This window comes from Chiloscyllium punctatum, chromosome 42 (genome assembly GCF_047496795.1).
Source record: "Chiloscyllium punctatum isolate Juve2018m chromosome 42, sChiPun1.3, whole genome shotgun sequence".
Taxonomy (NCBI): Eukaryota; Metazoa; Chordata; class Chondrichthyes; order Orectolobiformes; family Hemiscylliidae; genus Chiloscyllium; species Chiloscyllium punctatum.
The window spans coordinates 40,160,763-40,175,474 of NC_092780.1; the positions used below are offsets into that span (position 1 = coordinate 40,160,763).

The following is a 14,712-nucleotide window of genomic DNA, read 5'->3' on the forward strand; positions in this document are numbered from 1 at the left end:
TGAGGAGTTAAAAGAGAAAGTTTTCCAGACTGAAAATCCCATGATCATAAGTCATATCATGAAGTAAAAACTAAAGACAAAGACGAAGGAGTTGAGGTTCAGTTAGCAGACACCCTGAATGACGCATTGATGCAGGAAAAACCTGAACAGGCAGAAGATCAGGCAGAAGTGTTTAGTCCTGAAAAGCTAATGGACTTACAATAGAAAGATGAGACAATAAAAGATATATATATATATATATATATATATATATATAAAATATAATATATAAATGCATACTCAGAAAAGGAGTCAGAATATATTCCTGAGGGTTATTATCTTAAAGATAGAATCCTAAGACGAAAATGGAGACCACAGCAGGTTAGTGCAGAGGAGAAATGGGCAGAAGTGCAGCAGATTGTGTTGCCAGTAACATACAGACAGGAAGTGTTACGGGTAGCACATGAATTACCAGTGCAGGTCACTGAGGTGTAAGGTACAAAAGCATTTCTATTATCCTGGAATGCACACGGATGTGGTTAACTTTTGCCATACGTGTCATACATGCCAAATGATAGGTAAGCCACAGGCAGTAAAAAAAACCAGCACCTTTGTTGCCATTCCTGCATTTGAAGAACCTTTCACATGGGTTATGATTGACTGTGTAGGTCCCCTCTCGAAAACTAAAAGTGGAAACCAGTACTTGCTAACAATAATTGATGTGTCTATCAGATTTCCAGAGGCAGTTCCATTGTGGAGTATTAAGGAAGAAAAGGTGGAGAGGAGCTAGTAGCTTTCTACATGCTGTATGGGCTACCCCGAGATACTCAATCAGACCAAGGGTCTCATTTTACTGCTAGGGTGTTTAATGAAGTCATGGATAGCTCAGGCATACAGGACTTTAAATCCAGTGCGTCCCATCCTGAATCCCAGGGAGCTTTGGAAAAGTGGCATCTGACCCTGAAGGACATGTTAAGAGCATACTGTCAAGGTTATGCGAATGATTTGGATAAATAATGATTTGGATGAATTCGACTGGGACAACACTACCATTATAGGGCAAGCCAAACAGAGTACAGCCAGGGAATTCCTAGAGGCATGGCACTCATCCACAGACTCTATCAACAAACACATCGACCTGGACCCAAAATACCGGCCACTACAGCGGACAGCTCGAACTGACAACCGGAAGCGGCAGAGACAGGCCACTATAAATGCCGGAGGAAACAGCACAGAAGCGCTTCACAGGAGGCTCCCAAGCACTGAGGATGTCACCTAGACAGGGGACGAAACGTTTGCAAGACAAATTCCCAGCTCGGCAAACAGAACCACAACGAACACCTGAGCTACAAATCTTCTCCCAAACTATGGAGAAAGGAAGCTTGGAATTTACGACCTAGTGGACTAAGGAGAGTAAAGAGTTTGCTTGTCTGGGACCAGTTTAGATCACATCTAGTAAAGAATGCTGTTTATAACATCTGAACATATAACACAGACGTAGCTGTAATTTCCGGAAGACTTACAAGTGTTTTTCAACCAACAGATGTTGTTATCAATAAGCCATTTAAAGACATGATGAGAATGAAGTGGATTAACTGGATGCATGATGGAAAAAAAACATACACGAAAGGAGGCAGTATGCAGGCTCCATCACTGCCACTGATCTGTGAATGGATCATTGATTCATAGAAGGAAATAAATTTCAAATGCATTAGATGGTACAGAGGACAATTATCCATAGGATGACATGGATGAAGAAGAAGTGGACGATGTGCTACATCTAACTATGGACAGCGAAGATGAAGAGGATCCATATAAAGATATCATTCATCCTCATGCTTATGAAGCTTAATTTGGTTCCTAAGATGTTGAACAGTTTGATTTAGCAGAATTTTAATGAACTTTTGTATTTGACATGTTTAATTTAAGATGTATCATGTAATTGTGATTTAAAGACTTACTATATTTCTACTTGACTAAGGCCTATTATATTTCTACTTGATTTTTTTGTACGTATAAATAAAAGCTTACAAATTCATTTTTGTTTCTATTGTCTTTATCTAGTAATTACCGTAACTCATTGTATTTTTTTTCTTTATTTGTTTAGAGACCAGTTGGGCTTCTGCAAATAATACATCAGTTCAGACTGTAGCATGAATTTCAACTCCTCAAAAATAGTATCCATGTAATAGTTGACCCCATAAATATAACATTAAAAAAGTCTAAAAACTGTTGACTTTCACACACATATATACAATATGTGTCTTACTGTTCAGACATTAGGCCACTAGAGGGAGTTGAGTAACTCAGGAGCTCTGACAGCTATTCACAGCTGCCTTGCTCAGTGTGAGTTGTGCGTAGCAGTGCTGCCACACTCCAAACTGATTGCAAGGCAGAAAGTTGTCAGTCTCATATTTCCGAGTCACAAGGTTGGGGCTCCAGCCCCATTCTCAAGACTTGAGCATGAATCCTGGAGTGACACATCAAGTGTAGGACTCAATCTGTTTCTCCGTAAGGTGGAAGCGGGTTGTATAAGAGGTGGATGCCCCACTATGTAAATCAGGGGCAATAGGATCTCCTGAACCTGTTCTAATCAATACTGAGAGACACTTCCCACATTAATCATGGTCTCTCTCAGAGGGTAGAATGTTTCTTGGTTAGTTGGTGAGTATCTATATCATGCTGCTCACCAACCATGGCTGTGTGGGACAGGCACAATAGATTAATTGATCTTTACATGTCTTTCATGTTCATACGTTAACAGTATTAAGAGGGTGCTGCATCATCAGAGGTCCAATCAGAGGGGCAGGAACATTCTGGCTGGATTTCCTTAGGCTTTTCCCGGTATTAGGAATTCAGTAGAAAGACGTCCTGTGTTAAACATTGTTCAGGTTAGGCCACAGGCACTCAGGAATAATTCTTAGAGAATCTGTCTTGTTAAAGCAACCTCTTGTCCTTCAATAAAAGCAAAATACTGCAGATGCTTGAAATCTGAAATAATAACGGAAAGTGCTAGAAAACTTCAGCAGGCTCACCAGCATTTGTGGGCAGCACAGTGGTGAGCACTGCTGCCTCACAGCGCCAGAGACCTGGTTTCGATTACTGCCTCGGGCAACTGTCTGTGTGGAGTTTGCACATTCTCCCCGTGTCTGTGTGGGTTTCCTCCGGGTGCTCCGGTTTCCTCCCACAGTCCAAAGATGTGCAGGGTAGGTGAATTGGCCATGCTAAATTGCCCGTAGTGTTAGGGGAATGGATCTGGGTGGGTTGCTCTTTGGAGGGTTGGTGTGGACTTGTTGGGCCGAAGGGCCTGTTTCCACACTCTAAGTAATCTAATTCCCTGTTCCAGTGCTTTCCCGGGTCCCCACTTCACAACTCTTTCTCCAAACTATTAATGATGTCTTCAGTGCTATTCCCTGTTCTTGTCTGGAACTGGAAAATTTCAAAAATTTTGCTTCCTATTTCCTACTTTCTCTCACCTTCACCTGGCCCAGCTCTGACACTTCCCTTCCCTTCCCTTCTTTGACTTAATATTCTGGGAATTCTGGGAATAGACTATCCACCAATATCCACTGACTAATCTTCCTGACACCCTGCTTGCAAGGAACCCACTCCATTCTCCCAGTCTCTCTATCTGTACTGAAGATGACACTTTCTATTGGGGTGCCTCTGATATGTCCTTTCTTTTTTCCCAACAACACAGTTTACAGGGTCTTCAATTATGTCTAACCCATCTGTCACACTTCTTGCTGCGCTCTTTGCCCTCCCTGTTAGAACAACAATAAGGTTCATATTTTCCATCCCACAAGTTTTCACATTCAAATGATCATCTCCTGTCATTTCCACCACCAATGTGCACACAGAAACAATTATAACTCACAAGAGGTTTTGAGACTGATTTAAATTTACAACTGGAAAATTCACTCAGATTTGCACATCCTCACAACATAAATAATTCTAACATTGATCCAAAAAGGACAGACCTCAATTTCAGTTTGCTGCTAAGGGATAAACCCACAAAGAAGCCAACATAAAAACATACATTGCTTCACAGTTAACCTGCTTGCTTGCTTTTCCATCCTCACCTTCCCTCCTCTCCTATCTTTCAATCCTCCCTTTGAGGTTGGAGATTGGCCGTATATCCACATGAGGTAGAATACAATAGCACAGTAAGTTGTGGTCTGCCAGTATCCTGGCTTTGCCAAATGTTGAACTGAGATAAGGGTAAGCGTTCCTGAGATGTACTGAGACATTTCTGAGTTAAGGTCAGCTGTACTTCTGTGACAGTGGCATTTTTTACCAGTGGAATCAAGGGAGGGTAGCTAAATGAAATATAGTGAAAAGTGGATGGAGGTGGCGGTGTATTCGTCATAGTGTCTTAAGAGTCCTACAGCACAGCGATAGGCTCTTTGGCCCAAACTGATTCATGCCAATCAAAATGTCCATCCACGCGAACCCTATTTCCCTGCACTTGGACCATATCCTTCTAAACCTTTCCTATCCATGTATTTGTCCAAATGTTTTTTAAATGTCCTTAATGTACCCCCCTCAACCACTTCTGCTGGAAGCTCATTCCATATGCCTACCACCATCTGTGTAAAAACGTTGCTCTTCATGTTCCCAATTATTATTTCCTCTCTTATCTTAAACTGTATTTTGGGGGGAATTGAGGAACTGCAAAAGTAAACAAAAATAGTTGGAGTTATGTACAGGCCTCCAAATAGTAGTCAGGAGCTGAGGGACAAGATACGCCAGGAGACAGGAAAGATGTGTAAGAAAGGCAAAGTTACAGTGATCATGGGGGATTTCAATATGCAGGTGGACTGGGAAAATCAGGTTGGTAGTGGATTACAAGAAAAATAATTTGTGGAATGTCTACAAGATGGCTTTTTGCAGCAGCTTGTGGTGGAGCCCACAAGGGAACAGGCAATACTGGATTTAGTGTTGTGCAATGAAGCAGACTTGTTCAGTAGGCATCTAGTTGATTTTAACCTCACTGCGAATCCTCTTCCAAGGATACCCACCTTGAAGAAGTTCTCCTCCTCTCTCTCTACAAGAATCTCAGTGAGTCTTTCTCTTTCTCACTGCACCCCCCAGGTCATCTCCTCTGCCCTTCAGCCTGCTCTTCAGCCATGTGCTGAAACAGACTCACTACCACAGCCACATCTCCTTCCTCAGTGCCTGCCTCCACCTATCCCACTCTCAGCTACCTTCCCCCCCAGACCCACCTCCCTCCACCCTGAGCTCCCAGCCTCAGTCCTGATGAAGGACCTTTGCCCGAAACGTTCATTCTACTGCTCCTCAGATTCTGCCTGACCTGCTGTGCTTTTTCAGCACCACACTCACGGCTCTGATTTCCAGTATCTGCAGTCCTCACTTTCACCTGAATATTAATGAGGTAACTCATGGTGTGAACAACACTCCTCTGAGATCGGAAACTGTTCTGCCCACAAGTCCATGTGATGCCAGCATCATTTCTCTGTATTAAGCCTTTCAGACCCTTACACTTTTATCCAACACCTTGGCAAAGTTTCATGTAATTTTGAAAAATCTGAAATGTTGACTCTATATTCGATCCTGCAGCAGTATGACACAAATACAAGCCACAAGGTAAAAACAATGACTGCAGATGCTGGAAACCAGATTCTGGATTAGTGATGCTGGAAGAGCACAGCAGTTCAGGCAGCATCCAAGTAGCTTCGAAATCGACGTTTCAGGCAAAAGCCCTTCATCAGGAATAAAGGCAGTGAGCCTGAAGCTTTATTCCTGATGAAGGGCTTTTGCCCGAAACGTCGATTTCGAAGCTACTTGGATGCTGCCTGAACTGCTGTGCTCTTCCAGCACCACTAATCCACAAATACAAGCCACAGCCTACCCCAAAAAATCCCTGCTGTCGGCTTGGATTACATTGAAGATTAAGAACATGTTTAAAGGAGTTGTCAGCTTAGATAGAGATGGACTGTTTCCTCTGCTGGGTAAGTTCAAAACAAGTGGCATAAATGTAGAGCTACACCATTCTGGGTGATGTCAGAAGGGTAATGTTAGGGATGGGAAACAAATGGAGACCATCCAACGACGCCCACATCCCACAAATGAGTAATTTTAAAAAAAACATTTCTTCACACACTGGCTTTTAGAAATCTGGAATATTTTCCCTCAACAAGGCAATGAGGCTAGATGTAAATTAGAAGTTTGAAAGCTGTAATTGATTGCGTTTTTTAAGTAAGAGATATAGGAGGTGAACGAAACTCTGACACAATTCAGGCCTAATTCAACTGAACGGTTGAATAGGTCTGGGTTCAATGGTCTCCTCCTAGTTCTGTATTGCTGCTTTTGCGTGTGTATATCTAGGATTAACCGGTCTGTTGCTGTTTATTGTCCAGGTTATTGTGTGAAGAGTGGTTGTCTGAGATTCACAGGAGCAAACCCCCACCCAGGAGATACAGCAGATAAATACAAAGTCTGGAATGAATGTGTCTGAGAGTCAGAGGAAGTTTTACAGCTCTTCTTCATAATCAACTTGCCTTCAGAGATCTGCTTTCTCATTCTTTCACAGAGTGGAGAACAGTTCAGCAGATTCTCAGACAGAAGGATGTTGGGCATAGACAGCAGGCATTTCGCCTGCTCGAAGATTGAGATTTGCTTGAATGACTACACAGCTGTCACAAGCTTTAACTTCACTTTTCCATCTAATTATACTTAATCATTGCTTTTGTTCCTTACTAAATCATTTATCTCAAAGAACACAGCATTTTTTTTAAGAACTGCATTTTCTCATCATTTCCCTCATAGCCTCAGAACCCCCTTGGATCTGTCCCTGTCACCATTACATGGGACCAGAGCAAAATGGAACAATCTGAAGGTCTCTGTGGAAACTGTTGCTTTGAAATTGTCTCTACAGTTCAGTGGTCAAATCATTGGAAGGAGTATCGCTGCCTATTGGTTTCATCTGATGACCTGAGCTTCAGTTATCCCATCTGGGCAAAGTGTCAAACTGGATGGTGAGGTTTACCACCATCTGATGGCCTCAGTATAGGTTTCACTCTCTGTACCCTTCCAAGATTCATTTAAACTGCTCCTTCCCTTGCCACAAGTAAAGGGTGTTACCTAGAGATAAAATTCTGTAAGGGTTAACCTTCTTGTTACACAGGCTCCAACCATTCCACTGATGTCATACATTGTCTGTGAGTGGAGACAAAGAGTTCTATCCTCACTTTCAGACATATCTGTATCAGCTCCCTCAGGTCCTAGAAATGATAGCTAATGAAATGTAGCTGCATTTATTGCTATTGCGCAATATACCTTTTCGTTATCTAAAAACAGCACCTCTTCTGTGATAATATTCCATGGTGGTGTATCATCCCCCAGTCATCACTAGGTGGATCCAAGAGAAAGAAGAATTGGTGGCATGAAACTAGTGCAAACTGCTCTCACTGACATACTGTCAGAGGTGCAAATATCACAAGGTACCAGGAGTGATCATCTGGAAACATGCTTCATTGGCCTCACCGCCTTCACACCTTGCCTTTGATGTTGAGCACCTGTGACAGAAGCAGTAGAGTGTACATAGCTGACAGCTACTGAGCATTCTGATTGGCCTGGGTCTCCAAGGTGACTGCTCCTCCTTCCATTGGGGCAGCCACAGTCTCACACACTGTAGCACGCAGTACTCAGAGGGCAGTCAGACTCCTCTGGTGTATGTTGCAATGCCATTCAGTCGCAACTTGCAGTTAGGGCTGCCTGCAATCCTTTTTTCTCAGTTGTCAGACCTGGTAGGTGGACTCTGATTGGTCAGAGTGTTGCCATGGAAATGCAGCAAAGATTAACAGTCTCTGAGACCCCTTACGTTCCCATGAGAAAGATGCAATTTATGAATGAATTCTAATATTTTCGGTTATAACCAATTGTCCAAACCAAGCAAAATTTAGAATTGGCAGGTCTTTAGGACATTACCTGGCTCCCTGGATTAATAGTTCAATGATAATTCTAGTAGACCTTCATCTCCCTCAAACTGTGAGTTCAACCAAGGCTGCCCAGGTCGGCAAAACTCAAAACTTCATGCCATCAATGGGATACAGTATTTCCCTCTTTTTCTGGACGGACTGCAGCATGAGGACTCTTAAAGGCCCAGGGACAACTTGTTCCTGCTCTATGACATCTGCACAGGAATGGGAGTCACCAACGCTGCTTCCTGCTGCTCTTACCTTGCCATGAGCGAAGGCCTGATGGCTTGGATTTTAAGTATGAAGCTTAAAACTGCCCTGTGTGATTCGGTGTTTAACTCACACTGCAGTCAAATTGAAAGCACATAATTAAGTGAGAGAAATTGTTCTGGCTCATTATGGAGTGAGGCCCTGTATGACACCTGATCCACGGCCTGTCTTAATATCTTCGATAGATTTCCCAGCTCCTTATCTAGCGGGTTGACAAAGGTGACCAATATTTGCTGTCGTTCAAACACATGGAAATCAGGTTTTACCTCCGAGTTCATTCTGTCATTGGCACCTGACTGAAGCTTTCTGTCCAATACTTTCACCAAAGTGAGTATGCAACAAAATAACGGCTCACAGCAGGTCTCACCTCACAGCAAGATCAGACTTCTGGATATCTACAAATTTGGGATGTTTGAGGTTGGAGGTTGCACACCCAGATTCAGTAACTGAAATCGAGCTGATCCAACTCAGAGTTTTCAGCTGTTCATTTTGGAAGTGAATGCAGCTGTGGAGAAACTGGGGACAGCTTTGCTTTGTGAAGGAAGTATGCACAATGGAAATATTGCTAACCCAGCTGACACTCAGAAGGTTTCTGCTGTGAAGGGTTTGTTTAGACGTGTAATTCAGAGCCTTCCTTTTGAGAGCTCATATAGGTGTTGAGCATAATTTTATGATAGAATGAATAACTCTACGCAGGAAGTGAGAGAACAAGTGAATAATTAAATTCCCAGCACCAGCACCGAGAGCTCAGGATTAAGACTGGAACAATGAAGAGTGAAGAATTTGTGAAATTTGTCACACAGAACTTGTGGCTGAAGAGACAGGAACTACAAAATGGTTCGTTTATCGATTCAGAAGGGATAGCATCTTCAGCATTTAATGAGACCATAGCAGTAAAACACCAGTCAGCTTAATGAATCTGTTCCACTATTCGATGAGATCAAGGCTGATCTGATAAACCTTAACTCCATTTTCCTGCCTTTTGCTTATAATTCTTAAGTGATTTTAAAAAGTCTATCTATCTCAGTTTTGTATATACTTAAATTCAACCTCAACAGCCGAGTTTTGTGAGGAGAATGATACTGGAGGGAGTATCGGGGGAGTGGGGAGTGGCAATGAGGGCAGCAGGAGAGGGGATGCAGCTCACCACGGGTATTACTTTAACAGAGTCCAGGTAAAGACTGAGTTTTCTTGGAATCTTGGAGCAGGTTGTTGTGTCAGGTGATGGCTTTGGAGAGATGCAGGTTTACCAGGAAGCAGCCAGAGGCTAGAAAATTTCAGGTTGTTTTCTCTGAAGTGGCAGAGGGTGAGGGGAGACTTGATAGAAGTGTATAAAGTTATGAGACGCATTGATAGGGTTGATGGTCAGAATCTTTTTCCCCATAATTGAAATGTTATATAATAGGGGGCATGCATTTAAGGTGAGAGGGGCATGTTCAAAGGAGATATGAGGGGCATATACGGGGTGGCAGACACAATTGGGGTGGTTTAAGGGGCTTTTAGATAAGCATATAAATATGTATGAAATGGAGGGTTATGGGGCAAGGGCAGGCAGAAGGGATATGTTTAACTTGGCGTCATGTTCGGCACATATCGCGGGCTGAAGGGTTTGTTCCTGTGTTGTACTGTTTTATGTATCTGTCCATAGCCTGTGTACATTAATATCAACTCCCTCTGTATATATGCATACTCTCTGCCTGTGCGTGTTTCCTCACTCTCTGAATATATTGATGTAGGTGTGTGTGTTTCTGGTCCCCCAGGCGGCGCTCCATGATCTGATATTAAAAGTCCGGGCGGGGTTATAAGTTGGGAAAGTTTTTTTTCCCCTCTCTCTCTACCTGTCTCGCTGCTCAGTGTTGTAAAGATTGTCGAGCCGGCGGCTGCTTGTTTCAGTCCCACAGCACAGTGTCCGAGCCTCAGCAATGGGAACACTCAGCCTGGGAGCTGGCTGCATCACACTGCTCGCTGCTCTGTGCATGACCACCGTCTGGGGTAAGTACAGCGGGGTACAGGAAACTATTTTTGGAATTAGTTCATGTGAACGATCCAGCGGCAGTAGGAGGATGCGGTGAATGGATGAGGATTCTAATGGAGAAATGAGATATTCCTACAGGGGACTTGCTCCTGAGCACTGAGACCAATGTCTGATCAATAATAGCCAGATTGCTGCCACCCCCGTTTAAATACTGGCAGCTAGATTTTAAAGATTCGTTTTTATTTGTGAAATGAAGATCTAGCTATTTTTGACGTCCAGAGTGAAGTATACCTACTGCCAAATTAAATGAACATGGGTCAACAGCTGTACATTTAAATCATTGTGGGCACATTTAAAAAAAAATGTATGGGACCTGTAATCTGTAAATGTATCGAGAGAAAGGCTGGAGAAGTGTTGAGGTGTAATGGATGATGATTCTTCTAGGCCAGAAACTCTGGGTTCAAGTCCCACCCCAGCAATTCATGGCCACGGAAGGTGTCGTTATTAATCTGTAAATCTTTCAGATGCTTCTTCTGGTGGGATAGTGTGGCTGAGTTTCCTGTTCAGCCACAACCATGTGAGAGCTGCAACTCAACTCCATACTCACATTAAAAGACATCTTTGGTCACCTGGCTCAGAGGGAGTGCCACACACTCTGTAACCGATTGCAGGAGGGTGTAGACAGATTGGGTGGACAGAGCAAGTCAAGTTCAACACAAGAAGAGTGTGATGTGGTTTATTTCATTAGGAAGAATCAGGGCACCCAATACCAATTGGGGTGGCAGAGTAGCTCAGTGGCCAGCACTGTTGGCCCGACAGCGCCAGGGACCTGGGTTTGATTCCACCCTTGGGTGGCTGTCTATGTGGAGTTTGCACATTCTTCCCGCATCTGTGTGTGTTTCCTTTGGGTGCTGGGCTTTCCTCCCACAAACCAAAGGTGTGCATGTTAGGATGGATTGGCCATGCTAAATTGTCCTGTAGTATCCAAGATGGGTATGCGTGGTGGCTTAGCCATGGGAAAATGCAATGTTTAAAAGTAGCAGGTGTGTCTGGGTGAGATGCTGTTGAGAGGGTCAGTGTGGACTCGAAGGGCCAAATGGGCTGCTTCCACGCTGTGGGACTTTTATGAACAGTGCAATTATAAACAGCATCAAAGAAGATTAAACTTTTTTTTCACAGAAATCATTGAGCACTCTAAATGGAGGCAAACCGTATGAAAGATTAAACCTGTATATAATACTGTTAAGAATGTGAAAGCTTTAGAGAGGGTGTAGAAGAGATTTGCTAGAATGAGTGTAGAATGTGGGATACAAAGTGTGTAGGGCTAATGGATAAGAGAAGTTGAGATTGTTCTCCTTGGAGCAGAGAAGGCTAAAAGGAGATTTGGTTGAAGTGTTAAACATCATGAAGGGCTTCAAAGCAAGAAACTGTTTTCAGTGGCTGAAGGGTTAGTAATGAGACACCATAAATTGAAGGGATTTTTTTAGAGAAAGGAATTCAGAGGAGATATAAGAAATTTTTTTATGTAAGGAGTGGTTAGGATTTGGAATGCATTGCCTGATAATATGGTGGGTACAGATTCAATAGCAACCTTAGATTGATTTTTGAAGGAGAAGCTACTGACAGGACTGATGGAAAAGGCCAGTGAGTGGGCCTAGGTGGATTACTCTCAAACAGGCAGCATGAACCCGATAGGCTGAATGACCTTTACACGCTGGTACAGTTCTACGATTGTAAGATTCTGTAATTGCAAATATGTTGGGCATGAGGTTGGGGAAAATGGTGATTTTCTCTGTTGTAAGATTGGAGACAGACAATCACCATAATTCTGTCTTCACTGGGTTACAATGTATGAATTTAGGCAGATTTCAACCAAGCAACATCAAAGTACAAAGAGCAGTACGACATAGGAACAGGCCCTTCAGTCCACTGAGACTGTGCCAACACAAGATGCCTTCTGAAATGCAAAACATTTTGCCTCTACATGCTCAGTATTCTTCTGTTTCCTGCCTATACATATATCTGTCAAGATGCCTCTTAAATGCTGCCATTGTACCTGCCTCCACCACGTCCCTCTTTGTAAAAATGAAATTGCCTCTGACATCTCATTTAAACTTTCCCCCTATTACTTAAAACCTATTTCCCCAAATAATTTACTTTTCTATGCTGGGAAGAAGACTCTGACTCTCTATTCTATTCATGTCTCCATAATTTTGTAAACTTGCATCAGGTTGTCCTCATCCTTCAATGTTCAAGTGACAACAAACCAAGTTTGTTCAATCTCTCCTCGAAGCTAATACTCTCCAAACCAGGCAACATCCTGATAAACCATTTTTGTATCCTTTTCAAAGCCTCCACATCCTTCTGATAATGTGGCATCCAGAACTGTATGTAATATTCCAAATGTGACCTCATTAAAATTCCATACAGCCACAACATGACTTGCTAAATTTTATACTCTGTGACCTGACTGATGAAAAAAAGCATGTCTTATGCCTTCCTAAAGTTAAAAATCATACAACACCAGGTTATAATCCAACAGGTTTATTTGGACTATAATCTGGTGTTGTATGATTTTTAACTTTATCCACCCCAGTCCAACATTGGCTCCTCCACATTATGCCTTCTTGATCACCTTATCCACTTGTGTTGCCACTTTCAGGGAACTGTAGACTTGTACACCTTGATCAATCTGTACCTTAATGCTACTAAGGCTTCTGCCATTTACTGAATAAAAATTATTCATTTGTAAACGAAAGTTGAATGTAAAGTAGTTTTGAACATAACTTTTTAGACCTCCAACTTGCAATTGTGAATCGCTTTTAATTGTAGGACAGATACAGAAGTGGAGCCATTATCTCGTCAGTACAGCTTGTTTCCAAATGTATCAGCAAAGTTTAAACTCCCGTTCCTGGCTAGCCTTTCTGTTCCAATTAATCTTCCTTTAAATGCTTGCAGAAGCAACATTTGTAACACTTCTGTGAAAATATGTGGGATGTTTTGGACATCTTAGATAAGGTGGAAGATAGTAAATCATAATTATGAGGTAGCAACAGTCCCACAGATTACAAGAGTGAAGCTTTTCTGCCAGTATCCTATCATTGACCCCATTGACTCTGTCATCATGACCTAGCATACTCTTGATTCCCCAAAGCTTTAGATTTAAAATGATCATCCTTATGTTTAAGTCCCTTTTTGTCCTCACAACTCCTCTAACGTTGCAGGTGGCACAGTGGCTCAGTGGTTAGCGGTTAGCATTGCTGCCTCATAGTGCTAGGGACCTGGGTTCAATTCCACCCTCAGTCAACTGTGTGTGAAGTTTGCACATTCTCCCCATGTCTACGTGAGCTTCCTCTGAGTGCCCTGGTTTCCTCCCACAGTCCAAAAAAGTGTAGGTTAGGTGGATTGGCCATGCTAAATTGCTTATTGTCCTTAGGTGAATTGGCTATAGGAAATTCAGGGATGAGGTAGGGGAATGGGTCTGGGTGGGATGCTCTTAACAGGTAGTTGGTGTGGATGTTTTTGGGCTGAATGGCCCGTTTCCACACAGTAGGGATTCTGTGTATCACTTCCATCTAACATCTCTGTTCTTTTAATCCTTGTACATCTGCTTTCATTCTTTACTCCTCCAATGATGGCTGTCAAAGTATCTGGTTCCATGCCCTAGAATTACCTTCCTCAGTTTTAGTGAACCTTTCTTCCTTCCAAGACCCGCTGCACATCTTTAAAACCCATCTATTTGCCAATATCTTCATGCCAATTGTTAGCTTGGTTCATGATGCTCTGAGGTACCTTCAGATTTTCAGATACGGTGAAGTTGTGAACTAAAGGCTTGTTCTGGGTCATGACAATAGTGGAGAATTGTGTGAAGGTCAACACCATAATCTACAATGCATCCTTAAACTTACACCCTTTTGTCTGCTATTAGTAATATTGTTGCTATGTGTGTATCAGCCATTTCCCCATATTTTAGTTCATAAGTGTCAACTGTGAGTGTGTTTTGTGTCTTTAACACACAATGGTTAAAGACTGGGGTATGAACAATCATGACCACATCACTGTAGAATTGTTGGTATTTGTCTATGAATAGACAAGTTGAATTGAGTTCTGGCATTTCTCTATGAAAACCTGTCCAGAGTGTTTGATTCACCAACTCTGATTAATTTAATAGTACTCTCTCTCCTTAATATCATTGAAACTCACCAGCTAACGTAGGGAATTTTGAACTGTTAAAAGCACTGGATTTTTTAATTTAAACTACTTTTATTCATAAAATTTGTAAGGGAATATTGCAATACACTCTAAATGTTGTAATTCACATAGTGCAATTTGGCTCATTTACATTAAATGTTTTTGTGCACCTAATCCCACTTAGAATGCAGATTATGTCTACATTTATATCCTTCACCTGTTCAGGACACTGCAGTTTAACAATCAGGCAAGTCCCAAATCCACCTAGGCTGGAATTGAACTCCATGCTGTTGGCACCAATCTATCCATACCAATTGCCTTCCTCTCCCCTCCAAAACGTCTGAGTTGCTATATCAA

At 42.3% G+C, this 14,712-nt stretch overlaps 1 protein-coding gene across 1 annotated transcript in view; it reads left to right on the plus strand.

The window, feature by feature from the left end:
* Window positions 1–10,046: 10,046 nt before the first annotated feature.
* The window catches only part of LOC140465914 (integrin beta-3-like), a 99,508-nt gene continuing 94,842 nt past the window's right edge, over window positions 10,047–14,712 (plus strand). The window contains exon 1 of the mRNA XM_072561847.1: window positions 10,047–10,181. Within this exon, the coding sequence (XP_072417948.1) occupies window positions 10,112–10,181 (70 nt within the window). The 5' untranslated portion in view covers window positions 10,047–10,111. The remainder of the gene's footprint in view (window positions 10,182–14,712) is intronic.